Here is a 17,712-nt window from a genome sequence, read left to right on the forward strand (position 1 = left end):
TTAAATTTTATCGGATTTTCGGAAGACCCATTTTTTCGACATTTTTTATAAAAATTCGGAAAAAATAGAGAAAATTAAAAAAAAAAATAAGGTTTCTATATATTGCAGTGTTTGTCGCACACTTCACGCAGAATATATTTTTCAGCAGATCAGTTGTAGTATAGACTGATAAGGAATGCACAAAATTAACTGGTTGATAAATCGACCACCGGCCGAAAACGATACGAAAAATATTTCCACTTCACTATTTTTGTGTCCTTACATCTAGGAAGTTAACATAATGCATGCGAGCGTAAAACTAATGAGTGTAAATGTTTATTGTTGTTTCTGTTATTTAATGTAAGGAAAGATTAAAGAAAAGATCAATTAGAAGTATGGAAATTATTAAATGAGAAAAGGAAAATATGAGAGGATAAGTAAGACAGGTAAAGAAAGAATGAAGAGAGATGTGTTTTTGTTGGTAGTGGGAGTACTAGTATATGACTATATACTTTTAATTTAACAGAAAATTGCTTTGTTAAATTGTTGATTACTGAGTTCTTTCATAAACAAGTATACGCAAGAAGTATCATATAGTTTGGCGTATTCTCGCACAATCTGTCTATCGATGAGCAGATGATTGCTTACTACGGCCGTCATTCTTGCAAAATGTTTATAAAAGGAAAACCCATTCGATTTGGTTTCAAATACTGGGATTTATGTTCGTCTGATGGCTATTTGTATTCGTTCATTCCGTACAGCGGTGCAAATGAGAATCGAGAACCCGAATACAAAAACTGCGGCTTAGGTGAAATGGTCGTACTAAAGTTTTTGAAACAACTTGACAATCCACGTGAACATAGTGTTGCGTTTGACAATTTCTTCACTTCTCATAAATTGATAAGTCACCTCACCTCTTTGGGATATTATGCTACCGGAACTATTCGTGACAATCGTACGAATAAAGCGAAACTTACTGACGTCTCGTCGTCTAAGAAGAAAGAACGCGGTTGGTTAGATTACACATTTGATCGAAACAATAATGTGCTGATAGCCCGATGGAACGACAATTCTGTTGTGACCATTGCATCAAATCATGAGACAATTGAACCACTGCATCGTGTGAAGCGATGGAAAGGCGGCAAGAAATATTATGTTGATATGCCACACATCGTGCGAGCATACAATAATCGAATGGGTGGTGTTGATCTCTTCGATAATGCCATGAACAATTATCGAATTCGCGTTCGAGGAAAAAAGTGGTATTGGCCACTGATAACAAATGGATTTGATGCTGCAATGGTGAACGCTTGGAAAATTCATTGTGCTCTCGTCAAATATGAAAAGGGAATGTCACGTACCACCGAAAGATGTATTGTTCAGAAAATAGAATTATTGGATCAATTACAGTTCCGTATTTACGTTGCAGAATCTTTGCTTCGAATGGCAATACCGTCGATGTCGTCTTCGGAGACGTTGATTCCACAGTCAACAGCTGTTCGAAAATCCAAAGACGCCGCTCTGGAGAGTTTTCGTAAAGACAAAGTTGGGCATGGCATTAACAAATTAGAGAAACCTCGTCGTTGTCAAAATTGTCACAAACATTCGTCATATAAATGCACAAAATGCGATATACCTCTACATGTTTTGTGCTTCAATCAATTCCATGAAATATAAAGATAAGATATTGAACTTTCAAGAAAAGTTTTTCAGAACTTACTTATGACGTGTATCTTTCTTTTATTTAAAAAAAATGTAATGTGAAATTGAAAAAATGAACAAAATAAACGTTTTGAATGATAAAGCACTGTTTCACTTTAGTAAGTATCGTTTTCGGCCGATGGTCGATTTTTCGACCACATTCCCGTGGCTAAACGGCTTAATGTAAAAATCTCAAAAAATCTAAACCATTGAGTTTTTTTTATACTAAACAAAATATAAAGTTTCGTTGAAATCAAAGCAGTGGATCTAAGTGCGGCCGGAAATGGGTTAAATATACCAATGATCAAAAAGAAAGCATTGATGCTCAACTGAAATGTGTGTATATAACATGTAGATCTCATAGTAGATATATTAGCTGGTCAATCATTTGTTCAGAAAAAAATTGTATCGAGAATAGTTTTGAAAGAGCTAAAATACGCTTCACAAATAATTTTTTGAACAAAAACCAGCATCCGAAGAAAAATACTTAACATTATAACAAGTACGCGATCTATAATTTTTTTTGGATAGCAAAATATTTAAAATACTTCAGTTTTATTACAAAATTTTTTCTTTCGACCATACAATTCTCCGTGGTCCGGACCAAACTGAATTGTTTAAATATTTATAAGCCATATCACAATTTATAATTTCTCATATGCTTACCATTCACTGAAAAGTAATTTTATAAACCCAATGGGTACTTGAAATTCTTCTTTGCAGTCAGAGACATCAAAATTTATGAAATAGCTCTCTTAAGCATCCGAAATTTCCACTTATTTCAGTTGTTAAATCACTGCCACCTTCAAATTCAACTGCGCACATATAAATCTATCGAACTCATAAGCCATATTTCCACCAATCCATACGCTCTGCGCCGCTGTGCGCACACACGAAAAAGCAATAAAGCGACTGTTTGAAAATTTTGAGCTGGAGTTGGGCCAACATGTCGTATGAGTTATCGCTCATCCATAATATGAATCAGATGTACGGTAGACGCACTTTACATATTCACTCACGCAGTGGCGCACATGCCATAAAAGTGCATATGCAAAATGGTGGATCCAACTTCCAACGCTTAGCTTAATTTTATTAAACATTGTTGAAATACGAAAAAAAGTATTTTTGAATATTTCTACATACTCGCCACTGGCTATTCACTCAAAGTTTTCGAAATTCGCTTTAAATGTGGTTGAGTAGTGTCCAAAGTGCACTTTGCTCATGAAGTTAGTTAGCCATGAATTTTGGGAACGCGTTTTTCATTTGCTTGGCACGCTCGATGCTAGCCTGCAAATGCCATTGATTTGATTATGGTCAATTTGCCAAAAAGTTCAAAACTCACACACTCTCATTCACTCATTCTCTCGCTCTCTGAATGTAATTATTTTTCCCGGCTTCAATTTGGCAGTGACTAAAAGTGAGAAATCACTGTAGTGGTGCTTAAAAACTTTTAGCAATTTAATCTGCTTAGTTATGGCTTTGGTTTATGGGGTTTCCGATGTTATTACGTTTGTTTGATGTGATTTTGCGTTCGCCAAAATGATAAAAGTTAAAAAGACCCAAACAGCAGGCATCGAAGTACCATAAAGTATTCATATACATATGTACATTAGAGGGTGTCCGGTTTTTTGTTGCCGAAAGTTTCGGTGTTTACCCTAATAAAAGTATCCGATATAAACAAGCTCTTTATTTTTAATTTAAGCCGTTCCTTCGTCATTTATATTTTTCCATGTACATAAATGTGATTTCCGATGTAAACAAGCTCTTTATTTTTGCTTTAAGCCGTTCCTTCGTCATTTATATATTTTTCCATGTACATAAATGTGATTTTTGGATATTTTGCATTAAACAAGTAAACTTATGTATGTCTTTTAGAAAACTATATTCTAGTTCAAAATTTTCCTCTCAGTCAAAAGTTATGTGCAGTTTAAATTAAACATCAAGTGTACATATGTATATCTTTAAGTACACCATGTCGTATGAGCAACTCAGATTTTTTAAAGCACTTGTACGAATGCTCAGTGCATTTGATATATTCATGCAACTGTTTATAGCTTTTAAAAGAACGATTTTATGGAAAAATCTAATACGACCTTCTTAAAGTGTGTACCATCGCTCTTCTTGTTTAGTTCGCCTGCTGCGTCAAGTTGAGTAGACGTGTGTTTGTAGTGCTCGTCACGAAAATGGAAAAACGAAATCAAGAGCAACGCGTCGCGATAAAATTTTGCGCCAGATTGGGCGAAACAGCTTCGGAAACGTACGTTAAAATTGTAAGTGTGTATGGTGATAGTGCCAAACCAAACACCAAAGCTCACAATGGTTGTCTCCGCGCGTCCCCCGCCCGAAAAAAGTTCGCATGAGCAAGTCGGAGAAGAAAACGATGATTATTGCCTTTTTTGATAGCCGTGGAATCGTCCACAAAGAATTCGTTCCACCGGGGAAAACTGTCAATCAAGTCTACTATTAACAAGTACCCGAATGATTGCGAAAACGAGCCAACAGGGTGCGCCCAGACATCGCTCGTAACTGGATCCTTCATCAGGACAACGCGCCGTGCCACACCGCCTTCAGCGTGTGCCAGTGTTTATTCACCCGACATGTCACCCTGTGACTTTTCTTATTTTCCTAAAATAAATTCGGTGGTCAAAGGAACCCATTGTGGGTCGATTACGGACATCCAGGCGGCCGTGACGGGGGTACTCGCGGACATCCCAGTCGAAGCGTTCCAGAAATGTTACGAAGCGCTGGAATCGCTGTATAGCTGCCCAAGGGGACTACTTTGAAGGGGATGGCGAGTTGTAGAATAATTTTCAAATATGTTTTTATAGAAACAGTCTCATTATTTAATTGTCATACCTCGCACCTCGTATATGCATTCCTGCAACTTTGCCTAATCATTTTGGCATTTGACTTTGACCTTCCCGCGTTCCTTTCAGGCACTCTTTCAATTCTTTCAAGTGCCTTTGGCTTTCTTTCAGCCACCTTTTCTAAGCTTTATAAACTTGTTTTTGTCTGTATGTCATATTATCTCAGCAGACATTGCTTAAACACAAGACGAGCCAACCTGGAGTGTCTTTATGGTAAAATATGCAATGAATACACTCAACTAACACAGTATATAGAGATATATGCCGCATTGGCTGCATTGAGTGCCAAATGAAAATTATGTGCTAACTGTAAGTGGCTACTCTTAAGCAGAGAGCAAGAACAAATGCTAAGCTATCTATATACTCACATCAATCCAAACATAGCACAATGCTAAGCTATCTACATACTCACATCCATCCAAATACATATGCATCTGCTCCACCATTTAACATTTATGATTGCTTCCTTGATGGATTACTAAAATGACGAGAAAAATTTACTCACTGGCACACTGATTACCCAATCAGACAAACATACACCCATATATACCTACAAGCAGATATTATATAATTAGTTTAAAAACTGTCTACCAGCCACTCTCCTCCCCTGCTTAAGCGGACGTTTAACCCTTTCAGCCCCGAAGTTGCTTATAAGCAACTTCTATATATGTTTGACATCGTTTAAAAAGTCAAATACACAAAAACTTATTTAAAATACACATCTTATAGATCAACTTCATGATCATGATTAACCCTTTTAGCCCCAAAGTTGCTTATAAGCAACTTCTATGTATGTTTGACATCGTTTAAAAAGTTCTTTGGGGCTGAAAGGGTTAAGGCCACCCTCTTCAAATTGTTTGGTGTCAACATGGCTTTTGTGTGTATACATATACGAGGGCTGCTATATATATTTCTGGCCTAATAATGAAAATAAGAATATTTATCAACGAAAATGGTTTTATTGTTTTTCAAAATATTCTCCATCAAGATTTATACACTTTTGCATACGCTCAAACCAATTTTCGAAGCACTTTTTCCACTCCGATTGAGACACCTCCAAAACATGGTTTTTGAATGCTTCAACAGCATCTTCTGGCGACAAAAATCGTTGACCACGCATTATTTTCTTGATGCGTGAGAATAAAAAGAGTCAGGCTGTACGGCGGATGGCCCATCAATTCGACGTTTTGGCCGGTCAAAAAGGCGCTGGTTTGAGCCGATGTGTGAGAGCTCGCACATGGTGCACAATGATTCGTCTTCTCTTGTTCGTTTTTCGAATTTCTCCGAAGACTTCAGGCAAACAAATGGTGGTGTACCACTCAGAATTGACCGTCCTCGTACTGCTGTAATATTGCTTGATGCTGGCCTATGACTTACACTTCGTTGTCACTCGTGTCTTTATGACATATTTGCCCTCTTGGACCGCTTTCTGTCAAAACTATTGTTCAAATATCATTGAACATGCTTACTTATCAGCAAAGCCGAAATTCTACTAAATATAAATATCTATTTATATATTAATATATTTACCTACATACATAATGCATTTACATGCAATGCACATCTAATAATAATAAAAATGCATGGGACACAAATCATAAATTTACAGAAGAGATAACACACACACACACACATGTATTAAATTGTACATTTGAAAGTAACCCATATCAAGCAGCAATAAACAATATGCTGCAGTACATACTAACATACACACATACACATATATTTAGTTATTTAAGATAGTTTTAAAATTTGTACATAAGCATAGAAAATAGTTAAAAAAAAACAGAATGAATATATTCTCCCTCGAATTAAGACTTTCCATTTTCCTCCACCAGTGGTAAAGAATGACAAGTTCGTTTTTGAGGTCAATGTTTGGCAACATAAATCAAACAATTTTGGTCCTTCGAGCCGGATAAGAGCTCGGCCAAATTATAAAGTCCTGTATTTACAAAACAGGCAAAATACAAAAGAGCCCTGTTCAAAATAAAGGCAAATTAAAACAAAAATAATTGTAAGACGGGTGTATATTCCCGCATTAAAACCGATCGCAGCCGTTTTAGCAGAGACTAAACGCAGTGATCTAACTGCTATCCAAGTGATATTCAGCGGCTGTGAGTCGAAGCACAGCAAGGTCAACTAGGCGACCAAATCAATATACCTCCAACGATTTCTTTAGAGAACAACAAGCAGTTAATTAATAAATAAAAAAAAGTGTTGCGGAAAAACTCTCAAAATGGGAATAAACAAGAAGAAAATTCCTGAATCCCAAGCTGATTTTTCCGAAAAGGTGTTGTACACGTGCAACACTTTTCCAACAAAGCCATTAAGTAAAACAAAAATTAAAGAAGTTGAAGCTAAACACCAAGATTTAGATCGAAAAACTTCCTTATTCATGAGGAAAGTTGAAAACCTCAGAAGAAAAATGGAAGATCTAGGTATGGAATTAATGATCAACAACGATCATTTAAAGTTTTTAGACTTTTTATTCGTAGATATTCAAAAACAAAAAGGCAAATTAGATTTCAATGAAGAAATTGAAATCTTTTTCGAAGAAATTTATGACGAATACTACGAAGAGCTTAAATATTTAAAGAAAAAGTTACAAAAAGAAGAACCTAAAATTTCTTATCGCCCTAACTTTGAAGAAAGAAAAATAATAAAAATTCCAACATTTTATGGCGATATTAAGGAATGGGCCAAATTTTACAAAGTGTTCAAAGCTATGGTACATGACAACGAGCAGATGAAGAACATAGAGAAAATGTTGCGTCTTCGTCAATGCTTAAAAGGCGAAGCTGGACGAGTAATACAGCATTTTCAAATTTCGTCAAAAAATTATGAGGCTGCATGGAGTCTACTTAGGAAAAAGTATGAAAATCAGCCAATTCTGTTCATCGTACCCAAATTATCTACAACTGCGACGAAACTAACTAATGCAGTACAAAATATTGAAGACGAAAAACTTATAAGAGTTCGACAACTCTCTCTATCTTCTGTTGAGGAAAAAACAACAGAAATAATAGAGAAAGATAAAAAGGCAGGCTCACATTTTGAAGAAAGAGGAAATACAAGTTTTGAACGAACCAACACAATTGCCGAAAAAGCGCAATGATATTTTAGTTGAGCCAAATCCAAATCTTTTCAAACAAGGAAAAGATTTCATAAATTATAAAAAGCAGCCAAAAATTACAGTTTGCAAAACTGCTAAAATGAAGAACCATGCGGAAGATGATTGGAATGATTCTGCAACCACAAACAAAAGGAAAGGACATCAACGTGGGACTAGAGGCAGACGAAATAGATGCACACCAACGAATGCAGCAAAATTCGGTACAAAAATCAAGGAATGGAAGCATCGATATTGCAAACACAAAAGGAGGACTAAATTTAAGAAAGTTAAGTTTAAGTATGATATACATTAGACCTGGCGTTATTTTTTTTTTGGAATTTTGAGTACGGGGATTGGTCAACTATGCGATTCGATGTAATAATTCATGTGGTAAATTTTTAACTCAATCAGAGTGTGCCAACCTGTGCCATAATGAGGTCAAAGTTCAAAATATAGAAAAACACTTGGTTTTTGTTACTGTTATCTGTTTATTTATTAAAGAAAAAATAAAATTACGCATTTTTTCTACAATTTGCATTTCAATCATTAATATATGTCTCAAGAATATTACAAAAGCGAAGTTTTAGTATATGAAAGGAACTTTTGTCTGTAGTTCTCGACAATATGAAGGAAGTATTGTTTATCTTCTTCGCTGTGAGTTAAAGACTGGTTAAATCTGTTATTAGTTTTACTTTCCTCTCAGCAGAATCATTAACAGCAGTGACGTTTTTGAGGATTTGAACACCTTTTAAATATTCTGCATTTTCGCACCAGTTTGAGGGATCTAAGTTGAAAAATTTTACGTCTATTTCCAATCGTGAAAAGATATTTCTAGTTCTTTGCGTTACAAAACAACTTAAATCTTTACTTATGAATGCTTTCATTTCTTCAATGCTGGCATTTACATTTTTATGCAGATAAACGCCATTGTCGGCATTGCTTTCAAACTCTTTTTCTAATACTAGTGCTTCAACCATCTTTCTTTTCACATTTAAGTCCACATTAGAATCGAAAAAGGCGAGACCAACGGCTTCCTCGGACAGATACCATAAGTGGTTTTTCATTTTATCTAATAAGGCTAGAGATATTTTTGGGTCGTAATAACCGGCAATGTTTTTTACCAGCTGCAAATCCAAATTTGGTGCTTCGACTGCATTAGTAGTTCGAAACCAATACGGAATATAAAGACGCACCCGGAAAATACACACATTGCGGAATCCATTCAATGGGCTGGAAGACATTTTAAATTGTTTTTGCAAAGCAAACATTTTTAAGGCATATATCACTTTTGACATAAACTTGGCATGTGACGTCGCGCCAGGTGCATGAAGGAAAAGTTCGGGATGCTGCCACTTAAGAAAATAAACATGAGTTGCAATAGCTCTTTGTAATCATGGCGAATGTAGTCTTTTGCTATATTTTTGATGCAAAATTCTTTATTGGCTTCACATTCCTCTGCATTTATAGCACGTCGCACTTCTTCATCCATGATTCCAATTGAAAGATCTTTTAAATTGAAAGTGTTCCATTCCCGCGAAAAACGTTCAAATATGGCAACTTCCGGGCCATAAGATTTTCCAAAATATATTTCAAATACAGCTCGTAGTATGATTTCTGCAATATGATGCCTGCATGGCAACCACAACAAGCTACGTTTCAATTTTTGTTTCAGTAACATTCCAGCACCGTTACGTTTACCAGTGTTTGTAGCTGTCGTGTCAAAGCATACCATTTCCACCGAATTTATCATATTCATTTTTTCTAAGTAATTATATATGGACTGGGCGATTGCTTCACCAGTTCCACATTCAATAATTGGAATGGAAATTAATTTGTCTATATTATCTGCCGTTAAAACAATAGCTAGGCGTTCTACTTTTTCCTTTCCAGTCATTGCAGGAAGTAGTTTACCGTCCCAGTGTAACACAAATGTATCAGGGATCTGAAAAATTTCGCTCTGAGAAGTATTCATATCAAATCCAAAACTAACTTTTATACCTTGAAATTCTCAATAATTTCTGTACCATGACGCCGACGATATTCCTTGCGCTGTTTTCTCAAACTTGTACAATTAATAACCAGATCTTCAATATTGCGACCCAAAGCTTTAGCTGTTGCAATAATAAAATGAGTTGCGAGTGGGGTTGACATATTGCCAGCATCCATGCAAGCAAGCATTCTATCATCTATGAAGCTTTTTTTACCACTTTTTTTCAGCTCGTTGGCGTTTGATACGATCATCAACTGCTCTACAGATTTTTCAGACTCACATTTACTTTCATCACTTACATCATAGTCTACACTCAACTCTAAAAAAAATTTGTTGAAAGAGAAACTTACATATTATTTGTTTCAGCAGAATTAAATAAATACCTTGAGTGCTTTCCAATCTTTGATACTCTCTGCGTCGATTTTCTTCTTCTAACCTTTGCGCCTTCCGTTTTTCTTTATTTGCGAGACATTGATCTATAGAAATCATGCTCCCAACACGACCTGGCTCTCTTTGTTTAATTAAAAAGTCTCGGTCCTCAGGAATAGCTATCATTTCTAAAGCATCAGCATGAGCAATATCGAATAAATTGTTCAAATTATCATTGAAATCATTTTCCTTTTTACGAGAACTAGGAAACGAAGATTAACAAAATTTCTGTACTGTTCTCTACTCATCATATAATTTCACCAATTTATCGTCACATATTCTTTTGTTTAATGTTGGAATACGTGCTCTTTCCCAAAAAGGCAATATTTCCTTCCAAACCATTTTAGCACTTTCCTTAATTGTTTTCTTTTCACACCGCACATAGTAAAAAAACTTTTCAGCACTTGTAGTTTTGACGGCAACTTGCTTCCAAGTATATTTTTTTCACATTTTCCTATCAAATATATGTACGTTTGTGTCAGCAGATCTAAGTGTAACAAAATTATTTACAGCCATCACGATATTGCAGTATAACTTTTACTATTTTTAATTATTTTAATAAAGACCTTTTTTTAACCACAGTCAATTTCGCAATGACAAAATATTAAAAGCTCTATTTGCACGTCTCTTCTTCTTCTTCTTTACTGGCGTAGACACCGCTTACGCGATTATAGCCGAGTCAACAACAGCGCGCCAATCGTTTCTTCTCTTCGCTACGTGGCGCCAATTGGATATTCCAAGCGAGGCCAGGTCCTTCTCCACTTGGTCCTTCCACCGGAGTGGAGGTCTTCCTCTTCCTCTGCTTCCCGCGGCGGGTACTGCGTCGAATACTTTCAGAGCTGGAGTGTTTTCATCCATACGGACAACATGACCTAGCCAGCGTAGCCGCTGTCTTTTAATTCGCTGAACTATGTCGATGTCGTCGTATATCTCGTACAGCTCATCGTTCCATCGGATGCGGTATTCGCCGTGGCCAACGCGCAAAGGACCATAAATCTTCCGCAGAACTTTTCTCTCGAAAACTCGCAACGTCGACACATCGGTTGTTGTCATCGTCCAAGCCTCTGCACCATATAGCAGGACGGGAATTATGAGCGACTTGTAGAGTTTGGTTTTTGTCTGTCGAGAGAAGACTTTACTTTTCAATTGCCTACTCAGTCCGAAGTAGCACCTGTTGGCAAGAGTAATCCTGCGTTGGATTTCTAGGCTGACATTGTTGGTGGTGTTAATGCTGGTTCCTAAATAGACGAAATTATCTACAACTTCAAAGTTATGACTGTCAACAGTGACGTGAGTGCCAAGTCGCGAGTGCGACGACTGTTTGTTTGATGACTGGAGATATTTCGTCTTGCCCTCGTTCACTGCCAGACCCATTTGCGTTGCTTCCTTGTTCAGTCTGGAGAAAGCAGAACTAACGGCGCGGGTGTTGAGACCGATGATATCAATATCATCGGCATACGCCAGCAGCTGTACACTCTTATAAAAGATTGTACCTGCTCGATTCAGTTCTGCAGCTCTAATAATTTTCTCCAGCAGTAGATTGAAAAAGTCGCACGATAGGGAGTCGCGTTGTCTGAAACCTCGTTTGGTATCGAACGGCTCGGAGAGGTCCTTCCCGACCCTGACGGAGCTTGTCGTGTTGCTCAACGTCAGTTTACACAGCCGTATTAGTTTTGCGGGGATACCAAATTCAGACATCGCGGCATAAAGGCAGCTCCTTTTCGTGCTGTCGAAAGCAGCTTTGAAATCGACGAAGAGGTGGTGTGTGTCGATTCTCCTTTCACGGGTCTTTTCCAAGATTTGGCGCATGGTGAATATCTGGTCGGTTGTTGATTTACCAGGTCTGAAGCCACACTGATAAGGTCCAATTAGTTTGTTGATGGTGGGCTTTAATCTTTCACACAATACGCTCGATAGAACCTTGTACGCGATGTTGAGCATGCTAATCCCACGGTAGTTGGCGCAGATTGTGGGGTCTCCTTTTTTATGGATTGGGCATAGCACACTTAAATTCCAATCGTTGGGCATGCTCTCATCCGACCATATTTTGCAAAGAAGCTGATGCATGCTCCTTATCAGTTCTTCGCCGCCGTGTTTGAATAGCTCGGCCGGCAATCCGTCGGCCCCTGCCGCTTTGTTGTTCTTCAGGCGGGCAACCGCTATTCGAGCTTCGTCATGGTCGGGCAATGGAACGTCTGCTCCATCGTCATCGATTGGGGAATCGGGTTCGTCTTCTCCTGGTTCTATGTGTTCACTGCCATTCAGCAGGCTGGAGAAGTGTTCCCTCCAGAATCTAAGTATGCTCTGGGCATCGGTGGCTAGATCACCTTTGGGGGTTCTACAGGAGTATGCTCCGGTCTTGAAACCTTCTGTAAGCCGCCGCATTTTTTCGTAGAATTTTCGAGCATTACCCCTGTCGGCCAGCTTATCAAGCTGTTCGTACTCACGCATTTCGGCCTCTTTCTTCTTCTGTCTGCAAATGCGTCTCGCTTCCCTCTTCAACTCTCGGTATCTATCCCATCCCGCACCTGTTGTGGTCGATCGTAACGTTGCGAGGTAGGCAGCCTGTTTTCTCTCCGCTGCGACACGGCACTCCTCGTCGTACCAGCTGTTCTTTTGCACTTTCCGAAAACCAATGGTTTCGGTTGCAGCTGTACGTAAGGAGTTTGAAATGCCGTCCCACAGTTCCCTTATACCGAGTTGTTGACGAGTGCTCTCAGAGAGCAGGAGTGCAAGCCGAGTAGAAAATCTTTCGGCTGTTTGTTGTGATTGCAGCTTCTCGACGTCGAACCTTCCTTGTGTTTGTTGGCGTGCGTTTTTTCCTGCACAGAGGCGGGTGCGAATCTTGGCTGCAACAAGATAGTGGTCCGAGTCGATGTTAGGACCTCGGAGCGCACGCACATCTAAAACACTGGAGACGTGTCTTCCGTCTATCACAACATGATCGATCTGGTTGGTGGTTTTTCGATCCGGAGACAGCCAGGTAGCTTGATGTATCTTCTTATGCTGGAATCTAGTACTACAGATAACCATATTTCGGGCCCCGGCGAAGTCGATCAGCCTCAACCCATTTGGGGATGTTTCCTCGTGGAGGCTGAATTTACTGACCGTAGTGCCAAAGATACCTTCTTTGCCCACCCTGGCGTTGAAGTCGCCAAGCACGATTTTGACATCGTGGCGGGGGCATCTCTCATAAGTGCGCTCCAAGCACTCATAAAAAGCATCTTTGGTCACATCGTCCTTCTCTTCCGTCGGGGCGTGGGCGCAAATCAGCGATATGTTGAAGAACCTCGCTTTGATGCGGATTGTGGCTAGACGTTCATTCTCCGGAGTGAATGATAGTACTCGGCGACGGAGTCTCTCTCCCACCACGAATCCAACACCAAACATGCGCTCCTTTATATGGCCACTGTAGTAAATGTCACAAGGACCTACTCGTCTCTGTCCTTGTCCCGTCCATCGCATTTCTTGGACGGCGGTGATGTCAGCCTTTATCTTTACGAGGACATCTACCAGCTGGGCAGCGGCACCTTCCCAATTAAGGGACCGGACATTCCAGGTGCATGCCCTCAAATCATAGTCCTTATTTCGTTTGCCATGGTCGTCATCAAAAGGGGGGTCTCTCATCCGAGGCTGTGTTTGCTTTTTCATTGGGGGTGTTTTTTTACGTGGCGGGTCCCAAACCCAGCGCACAACCGTAACTAGGGGATATTTCGCCTTCTCACTTTAGCTCGCCTTCAAACGGATGTTCTTAGGCTACCCAGAGGATACTTGGTCAAAGACCGGAAGTCGTGAGCTGCTTGAGTCATATGTAAAAGAATTGTTTCTGGCCACTCCCAAGTGAATGGCGATCAGAGAACTTTCCTCACTTGCGTGAACTTCTACACATGACTCCATCCTCCAATTTGCACGTCTCAGTCTGTCTAATTATCAACATTGGCGTATGTGAACCGTAATGTATGAATTTACCGTTAGGCGGGCCACTGACTACATTATCTGCGCAAATTCGAGTAATTTGTTGTTGTGAATTCAGTGAACTCAGTGAACGCAATTCCACTCAATTTCAACAACAGTCTTGTGCAGATAATTTGTGTAGTCAGTGGCCCACCTTAGTTCAATGGAATTTTTACTAATTTACTCTTTTCTAATATTTATAAATTTTCTTATCATTATTGGACATATAGAAAAAATTACTGTGCAAAATATTGAGGAAACATGAGGTCATTACATTCTATATATAATAAATAAACAAATAACAGTAAAAAAACCAAGTGTTTTTCTATATTTGGACCTTTGACCTCATTATGGCACAGGTTGGCACACTCTGATCGAGTTAAAAATTTACCACATGAATTATTACATCGAATCGCATATTTGACCAATCCCCGTACTCAAAATTCCAAAAAAAATCTCATATAAGCTGCGCCTGGTCTAATATACATACATATCCATATGCAGTCCACTAGCCTATATATATAAAACAAAGACGGGTTTGTTCGAACTCGAGATCTGCTGAACCAATTTTCATGGTTATTGATTCGTTGGATTTGTCTCCGCCCCGAATAGCAGAATACATATTAAAAACAATGAAAACTCGATATGTGTAATGAATACTTAATCTATATATATAAAAGATGGTTGTTGTTAGTTACACTATTTATAACTCAAGAAAGGCTGAATCGATTTGACTGAAAATTGGTGAGGAGGTAGCTTAGAACCAGGGCAAGGACATATGATACTTTTAATCTCTTTATGTCAAAATTTAATGCAACTCATAAATACAAAAATTATATTTCATCATAAGCATTTGTTCAAAATTCATGTTTGTAGGAATCATTTGAATATTTCATTTCTTCCAAAAAAAACAATAAAACAACCTTACATCTTTGTCTATATATGTATGTATGCACATATGTAAATATGTAAAAATGAATCGCCCAAATGTACATATTTTCTAAAATGATATCTTATCTTATACATATATAAAAATGAATCGCAAAATGTGTTGGTAAGCGCATAACTCAACAACGCCTGGACCAATTTGGCCAATTCTTTTTTCTGAATGTTCGTTGAGGTTTGAGGATGGTTCTTACGGCGAGAAAAATTCGAATAATTGCCGAAAAACCCCTAAAACCAGTCCTTTTCTTTTCCCATACAAACGAATGAATGTTTGTCTATTAGTAGCGCTAAGAGAACGGCTGCAACAATCTTAATGAACTTTTCAGAGGTTGTTAGTTGTGAATCGTGGATGGTTAAAAAAAAAAATACTTAATACTTTTCATGAGGAAAAGTCGAGAAATTGGACAATTCCAAAAAGTTAATTTTTTTCCATACAATTTTTTTTTTAATATTTTTGTTTTTGGATAAATTGAAATTGTTAAAGAATTTTTGTATTTGCCCTTTCTTTCATTAAATTTCGGAGATTAGATTAAAAGTTCTAGCATAACTCAAAATCATTGAAAACGCTTTAACTAAAATATATATACAATATTTTTTTGCGAAGTTCTGATACGTAAAATCAAAATTATTATGCTTATAGGAAGTGTTCTCTCAGTAAATCGATTGGTTGATGTGATGTTTCGGAAATGGCGCCGTTTTTTTGAAACCAAATGACGCCGAGATGACGAGCTTCAATTTCAGACATCAAATAGTCGGTTATCATGGCACGACAAAGGTCGCCATTGATTGGTTATGATCTCACCGGCACCATTTTTGAAGATTGTTTTCTCCGAATGAATTGGCAACTCTTGAATCTCTTCAGGTTGCTCTTTGTCCGAAACAATTTTATTTGTTTACATACACATTGAGCCAGAAATAGGTCTCACCGCTGAATAAAATTTAGCTCGAAAACGTCGTATCTTCTTGGAACCTTTCAAGAGCCCATATAGCGAAGCGATGTCGCTTGCTTAGGTTGAGCGGCTTTAGTACTTGCACAAGCTGTATTGTGTACGCTAGATAAGATCTCGACGTAAAATGCCCCAAGTCGTTCCACACGTTATTCCGAGTTGCTGCGAACGGTGCCATATCAACTCTCCCCAGTCTCCGCTCCAGCTACGGCTGCTATTTTATGCCAAAAATGGCTGTTTCGTTTCTAGTATAGTGTTTCATGCAAAAAAATATGTACATATACTTATACAACACATTTTCTTTGTCATCCCAACAATCTTTGTCTTAATGGAACACAATTTCTCTTCTATTGCTTCAAGCTGGCAACTGTGGAAAAGCGTTTTTGAGACTAACCAAATATTAACTTTCTGTTGATTTCAGAGTTTGGCCGTTGAAGAGCAGTTTATAGTAGATGACTAATCTAATAATTGTTTAAACATTTCTCTGTTAAAGATAATTGACGTTTTTTTCAAAAAATTCAGAAATCTAGTGCAGAACTTTGTCGTCATTTTATATAAAACAAATTAAAATATTATAGTAAGCGTAGTCTATATTTAAGGGTTCATAAAAGTTTTATTATTTTGGAAATCTATATTTAATTTACTTTTTGTTTGTCTTCTTTTCAGAGCATTTCCTAGTCCTAAAGGAATAATCAGAGAATAATACCCTGGATGTCTAATCACAAGTGTACAAAGGCGTGATATCACAATCGAGAGAATTGATCCTTCAATTCAGAAAACCTGAAGTAAGTCAGACCAGTATTTAAATTCGAATTATATATAGCTCTTTCTCTCTAGCCAATACGCTCTCTTCTTTTAATCCAATTGTAATGAACCCCTTCTCTTGTTTGCCTACAGGCATTTTGAAAATGGGCAGGGCAACAGCATCAACAGGTAACGTCAATCATTTGGGTGATCCGGAAGATGCCATACAAAAATTCCTTGTGTATCTTTTTACCGTCGCCTATCTCTTGATTTCCGATCGGTGCACATGAGCAAAGAAGATTATGGATTACATCAATTGCTAGAAGGACATATTCAACGATCTACAGTCGTTTGGCAGAATATCAAAGGAGATCAAATCTTCATAAATGCATTGCAACAGTGTGCTGAGGTGCTCAGCTAAACTGATGATTTGTAGATGTAAAACAGAAGGTATAAATTAGAGAAGATATAACAGTAGTAAAGTAGATGTAACAGAGAACGTATAAATTAGAGAAGGTTCTGTAGCGGTCTAGCGTATAAATTTTCAAAACTTAAGAAAATCTGATGAGCGTATTTCACCACTGAAGCTAAGAAGGAAAAATTTTAACAGAACCACTTGAACTGAAATTATGCTTAGAGTTATTTTTTTTGATCTTACAACCGGTTGTTAGTCCTTTGGCTTATATTTTTGAACGTTTATTTTTAATCATACCAATTGGTATGAATATCGTTTTTATGAAAGTGTGTATACTTTCCGTTATTTTCAGAAGGTTATTTTTTAAAAATTGGTAAGGACGCTGCTCAATTCTAGTGATTTACTAAAAAGAGCTTTTTTATTTCTTATCCCTTTATACAATATTTTGCTTAGGCCTAAAAACATTCAGCTTACATTCTAGGAAGCGCAGAGTTTAGATGTTAGATGATGTGCTTCCTAATTCTACTTAGAGACATAAGTATTAGGTGATGATTTATTTATGTATTCTCTCTATATGTCGTTTATAAATCTTTCGAAAATTTTCAACTCGAAAGATATTCGGATGTATT

At 37.7% G+C, this 17,712-nt stretch overlaps 2 protein-coding genes across 2 annotated transcripts; one reads left to right on the forward strand and one right to left on the reverse strand.

Annotated features, from left to right (window-relative positions):
• Positions 1–648: 648 nt before the first annotated feature.
• On the forward strand, positions 649–1,656 carry LOC125778879 (piggyBac transposable element-derived protein 3-like). The gene has a single exon (XM_049458494.1). The coding sequence runs from the start codon at positions 649–651 to the stop codon at positions 1,654–1,656; it is 1,008 nt and encodes a 335-aa protein (XP_049314451.1).
• A 7,285-nt stretch (positions 1,657–8,941) lies between these two features.
• Positions 8,942–10,465, reverse strand: LOC125778880 (uncharacterized). Its single transcript, XM_049458495.1, has 3 exons — positions 10,033–10,465; positions 9,658–9,968; positions 8,942–9,601 (listed from the first exon to the last, which is right to left on the reverse strand). The coding sequence occupies exons 1-3, from the start codon at positions 10,202–10,204 to the stop codon at positions 8,942–8,944; spliced, it is 1,143 nt and encodes a 380-aa protein (XP_049314452.1). The 5' UTR covers positions 10,205–10,465.
• Between the last annotated feature and the right edge of the window lie 7,247 nt (positions 10,466–17,712).

Source organism: Bactrocera dorsalis, chromosome 5, assembly GCF_023373825.1.
Source record: "Bactrocera dorsalis isolate Fly_Bdor chromosome 5, ASM2337382v1, whole genome shotgun sequence".
In the NCBI taxonomy this organism is placed as follows: domain Eukaryota; kingdom Metazoa; phylum Arthropoda; class Insecta; order Diptera; family Tephritidae; genus Bactrocera; species Bactrocera dorsalis.

Bases quoted from the DNA above. Each gene is read 5' to 3' on its own strand.
- LOC125778879 (XM_049458494.1), top strand. From the start codon at position 649: ATGTTTATAAAAGGAAAACCCATTCGATTTGGTTTCAAATACTGGGAT.
- LOC125778880 (XM_049458495.1), bottom strand. From the start codon at position 10,204: ATGATAGCTATTCCTGAGGACCGAGACTTTTTAATTAAACAAAGAGAG. The intron at 9,969-10,032 runs GTATTTATTTAA...AATTTTTTTTAG, and splicing joins AAGATTGGAAAGCACTCAAG to AGTTGAGTGTAGACTATGAT. The intron at 9,602-9,657 runs GTATAAAAGTTA...GAAATTTTTCAG, and splicing joins AAATTATTGAGAATTTCAAG to ATCCCTGATACATTTGTGTT.